General features: G+C 52.2%; 1 protein-coding gene across 1 annotated transcript in view; it reads left to right on the top strand.

The window, feature by feature from the left end:
- Positions 1-5,396, top strand: part of CHGA (chromogranin A (parathyroid secretory protein 1)) — a 19,057-nt gene that overhangs the window by 11,630 nt on the left and 2,031 nt on the right. The window contains exons 5-7 of the mRNA XM_010003757.1: positions 29-127; positions 1,766-2,269; positions 2,737-3,209. Of these exons, the coding sequence (XP_010002059.1) occupies positions 29-127; positions 1,766-2,269; positions 2,737-3,209 (1,076 nt within the window). The remainder of the gene's footprint in view (positions 1-28; positions 128-1,765; positions 2,270-2,736; positions 3,210-5,396) is intronic.

Below are 5,396 nucleotides of genomic sequence, written 5' to 3' on the forward strand. Positions count from 1 at the left end.
TTTCCCTACTTTTTGTTGCTTGACACAGGTGCCAGTGAGAGAACTCAGCAGCAGAAGAAAAACAGTGGCTTTGAAGATGAACTTTCTGAAGTCCTTGAAAATCAGCACAACAAGAACAAGCAGAGAGGTCAGTGTCAGCTTCCCCCCCAGGAAATCCAGGTCAGGCTGTAAACAAGGATGTTCTTTCTTGCAGCCTTGGTATGTCCATCTGCTTCTCATTTAGGCATCTTCTATGATGCTGCTGCAACACACACAAGAAACCCAGTGTTTGCTTTGTTCTTATTTACCTGAGTAAATAAGAACAAATTTCATGCAATTTCTGAGCTATAGTAACTGATGATAGTCAAGTTACCAAACTGATACTGATCTTTTCCACCCTGCTGTCAATGCCAGCACTCACTCCTAATGCTCTGATGAGCTCTAATGAGCTAGAGAAATCCCATACTGAAAGACTCTGTGATACAGGCAAGAGTGATCTGGATCTGCTCATGCTCACCTTGTTGCCAAGCATCCAAGGTATTAGGTTATGGATTTCTGAAGGGAAAAATCAAACTTGGGATGCACATAGTGTGCATGGATCTTGGAAAGTCCATATTTAGCTGGGATTTCTTCTTGTCAGTATGTCTGTATGGCCTGGCTAGAGACAGGCTGTATAGCAGAAAGGAGGGTTCAGCCCCTTCCCTTTTCCGCATCAGGAAGAGTCAATGCCAGTGTGGGGTGGGATGGTTTCTCATCCAGCAGCAGCACTTCTGCAGAGGGTCCTGAGCAGGCACTGGGGCATGTGGTTTAGCCACGGTCATGCAGCAATGCCATGATGGCAGCCCCAGCTGCCTGGAGCAATGAGGAGCAACACCTCTGGGGCCTGTTGCTGCAGCCAGCACAGCCAGAAGCCCATGGAGAGTCCAGGTGGCTCTGGCTCTCCCTCTTGCCAGGGCAGACCCAAACGTCTTGCTTCAGCAGTGTGGAGACTGCACGAGGATGAAGGCTGGTGTGTTGGGCCACCCGTGCCCTCAGGCAGCCCAGTGCACGGTGTCCCTGGGGGTCAGCAGCCCTGCATGACTGGCGCTCTGCATCCCCTCACCCCAGTGCTCTGCTCAGCCCTGCTTTGGGCTGTGCTCTCCTTTCCATACCCATCTGGCTTTTCCCACTGCTCTTTAGCTCCTTCCCTCCCCCCACCCCCCCTTTCTTTTGCAAAGTGATTTCTATGGCTAATTATGTTAAAAGTGGCTGGTTTCTGGCATGAGCAAGAACAAATACCCAGCCCACATTAAGCTCCCACGGAGTAGCTGCTTTGCAGAAGCAGAGCCAGCCCCAGCTCCCCCTGGCTTTCCTGCAAACAGCTCTGGCTTCCTCTTCAACCCGCTGGGAGAAATAAAGGTGTGATGTTAGCGCAGCACTCAGAGCAGGGAGAGCTGTGCAACTGCTGTATTACCCTCCTCAGTCCTTTGGTTTTATGTGCAATCTGGTTTCACGCGGGGCAAGTTTGTTGCTGGCATCTTGAGAGATGGTGATGAGGATGGTGCCACAGCAAAGCACTTCAGCATATGTTTAACTTCAGCCTTGCAAGTCTCTCCAGGAGGGCTGGCACAAGTGAGAGCACCAGCTTGCTTGAACACAAGCATGTGCTGAAGTGACTTGGGAAAGGATCCATGGGCTGGTTAAGCAGGTCGCTGAGCAGGTCTCAAGCTCCCTAAGAAAGGCTTGGGCTTTGCTGTTTGTGAAATGAGCTGTCAGGAGGTGTTACTTCTTGCTCCTCACTCTGCAGATGCAGCAGGGGAGCACCCTGAGGACGAACAGCCCACAGGGTCCCTGGATGAGTTGGCAGCACAGAAAACCCAGAAAAATGAAGATTCAAGAGAGGAGGGGAAAAACAGCCTGGAGGAGAGGGAGCCCAGGCCACGGGATGCCAACCCTGGAGACAAGGAGGATAAGGAGGAAGCAGAGAGCAACGAGATCAGAGGTGCAGAGGATGCCCAGCTAGATGAAGCTTTGGACAATCACATCAGCAAAGACTCCAGTGAGGAGGAGCAGCAGCAGCAAGAGGATGAAGAGGAGCAACCCAGAAGCCTCAGGGACAGGCTGGAACTCGACAATGAGGGAGAGCAGCCATCCAGGCAAGCCCAGGAGCAGAGCAAGGAGGCAGCAGGGGAGCATGTGGAGCGGGAGGATGATGGAGGAGATGATGTTGTAGAGGAGGACCCCACCGAAGCAGAGAGGTCACTTGATTTGCCTGAGGAAGATGAAGAGGCTGAGGAGATGCAAGAAGAGAGTACGTATCCCAGATGACTGTATTGATAGCTACCTGGGGTGAGCTGAGAGCACCAAGACAGACAGATAAGAGGCTTTAAAGCCTAAATGCTCAGGCAGGTGCTTACTGGGTTTACAGAAATACCCCTGCTGACAGCCACCCAGACCCCCCCGCAAGCACCCAATCATATGGGCCCCCACACAGTGTGTAACACAGGCCCAGCAGCTGCCTCACTGCCAGTGCTGCTCAGTTTTCGTAGCACCTGGGGACAACTCATTTCTTTTCTTTGAGCTTCCTATGTAGTTTTCAACTGCTGGCACCAAACCCTATTACTGATATGGTGATGTGAGAGTGGGTGTTTCCAGAATCCTGGAAAAATGAGCCTAAGTCAGGAAACCTACCTTGCATCACCCTCAAAGACTTAGTTCAAAGGTGGAGCATAACCAGGTGAAAACTTGTGCTCACTATTGTGTTTAATGCCCTTTCAGATAACGATGATGCTTTGGGATTTGCCAAAGATAGGCAGAGTTCTGAGGAGGAGGAGGAGGAAGAGGAAGAGCAGCCCCGGGCACTGAGAAGAGGAAGGCATCACCTGGAGGATGAGGGAATGCAGGGTGAGGAGGAGGACACCTTCCAGTCCAGGGATGCCAAAAGCGAGGAGACAGAGGAGGAGTCCTCCAGGGAGTGGGAAGACTCCAAGAGGTGGAACAAAATGGATGAGCTGGCCAAGCAGCTGACATCAAAGAAGCGCATGGAGGAAAATGATAGTGGGGAAGACCCAGACAGGTCCATGAAGATGGCATTCCGGTCCCGCAAGTATGACTTCAGTAGTCCAGAGGAAGATGTGAGAAGGTCATGGAAGCATCACTCAAAGGAGGACAGCAGTGAAGGAGGCTTTCCACTTGCTCCCATGCCTGAAGAAAAGAAGGATGAGGAAGGCAGCGCTAATAGGAGAACAGAGGTTGGTGCTTATAGGCTTGATAATAAAACCCACACAGTTATTACTTGGGAATCCAAACTATGCATGGAGTAGTGGATGGTACCTTGGTGTTACACAGCCAGCATCACTTCCCTATGACACTGAGAAAATGCTTGGTGACCTTTTGTCATTTAGTCCTAGTTGTTATTGAGACTTGCATCTGGCTGTGCCTTTTTTTTTTTTTCCCCCTTGCTTTGGAGACTAGTGCAAAAACATTCCCTGCTCCAGAGAGTCTTAAAAATGAGACAGAAGTTTGCACTGACCTGTGCTGGACGTGGTGACCAGAGCTCTATCTGGAGTCTGGGAGCAGATCTTGTGTCCCTAAGCCCCTTCAAGTAGAAGGGTAAGCTTTCCCTGGCTCAGGGATGAAGTGACTAGTGTTAGACCTCCTACAGAGGCAAACCAGGGCTGCAGCCATAGTGAGAGAGCTGGGACATCAGAGTGGAAATAATTGACAGATATGTGAATACATCTGAGCTGAGCCTCCAAAGCCAGAGACCTCCTTCCCTTCTACCTCTTATGGTGCTATGTGGTAGCTCAGCATTTGCCCTGGAAGCCAGAAGCAGTCGTTTTGCCTTTGTCATGAGGTCCACCTCCAAGCACAAGTGTTTATTTGGTATAGGGCAGGGGGCTGGACAGCAGGGCAGGGAATGGGCTTTGTGGGTATTTGCTCTGGGACAAGCCATGATCAGGTGTCCAGGAGCAGACTGGGGCAGCAGGTAAGTGGAACCAGTTTGCTGCAGCTCTTTTGCTTCCAAAACACCCCTCTTGCCCTAGTTACACACCAAAACATTGCCCAAAGGTTGCCCATTAGCATCCCCCACTGAGATGGTATCTCCAGTTATATTGGCTCAAAGCGAAGCCAAATGTCTCAGCTCTGAGCAGGATGCAGTCTGCCAAGGAGATGGACACCTGCCACATCTGCCTCCTCACGATCATCTGCTCACATCCCAGGTTTCTCCCCCTGGAAGGCTGCTCCTGGCTTCCCCCTGCCAGCCACTCTGCAGTGCATCTTGCCTGCAAGGTGGTGGGCTCATCCTCTGAACAGGGACTGGGAAGGAGGTTGCTGATGCTGCAAAACTGCTGTGTTTATGGTTGCAACAAGATTTTTTGGTGTTTTTGTTTGTTTGTTAAACTACATCAGGGTCTCTGGGAGACAGTGAGGAGGTGTCAGACAGGACACTGGGCAGTGAAAGAAGGGAAGACACAGGCTCTAGCTCTGCCAAAGAAGCTGTCACCCTGTCCCCTTGCTTGGCTTTCAGGCCATGTGGTTTGGCTGGTGCAGGCAGGGGCTCAGCCAGGGCTGAGAGTCCCGTTCCCTGCGCTCGCTGTGGCTCACCACGTGCCTGCAGGCAGAGCCTTCCCAGAGACTGAGCCAAGGGCCCTGCAGAGGGGCAGGCTTGCTTTTTCCTCTGTTCAGGAAAATAGCTCAGGGGTAAGAAAAATGTATTTTCTTTCTTTTTTACATACTTTACTTTTTTCCCACCAGCCACATGTAGTGCAGGCCAGTGCTTGGTGCCTTCTGCAGGCAGTGGCAGGGTTCTTCCCCCTCCCCACAGGAGGGGCTGTCCTTCAGCTCTACTGGCAGGAAAAGGCACTTTTAGCACCCACAGCCCTAAGTTTGCTCCCTCAGAGCCTGATGCTGAGCTGGGCGAGCCCATGACCTCCAGCACACCCCAGGTGAGGCAGCTGTGAGGCACAGGCAGGGCTGGGGCTGGCAGGGGAGGCAGGGCCAGTTGTTTGACCAGAGCTCAGTCAAAGCCACGAATGTAAGTGTCTGTGCTAGTTAAAATAGCTTCAGGTGATGTCATAGATGCAGTACAGAAAGTCAACCAAGTGGTGGGCAGCATGAGCCTTTAATCTGATGGCTTCCCCAGTTACTGTTTTCCGAAACAGAAAAGCCTGTTCTGGTACTGGAGCGCTGTGTGGGATGAGGGACACAGACACCCCCTCCACGAGGAGGGCAGATGCTGCGCTTGATGCGGGTAGCAGGCACCTGTTTCAATCTCAGTTTCACACCACGGCCTCAAGCAGGTGCCCAGTGCCATTTGGCAGTGCCTGCTGCAGCCCTGGCTCTCGGGCAGCCCCAGCCCTGCAGGAGCCACCCGCTGGGGGCTGCTGTGCCCAGAAGTGGGGCTGGTGAAGGATGGTGGCTGCCTGTCTCAGCCC

Source organism: Chaetura pelagica, unplaced genomic scaffold, assembly GCF_000747805.2.
Source record: "Chaetura pelagica isolate M959 unplaced genomic scaffold, ChaPel_1.0 scaffold48, whole genome shotgun sequence".
NCBI classification, from domain to species: Eukaryota; Metazoa; Chordata; class Aves; order Apodiformes; family Apodidae; genus Chaetura; species Chaetura pelagica.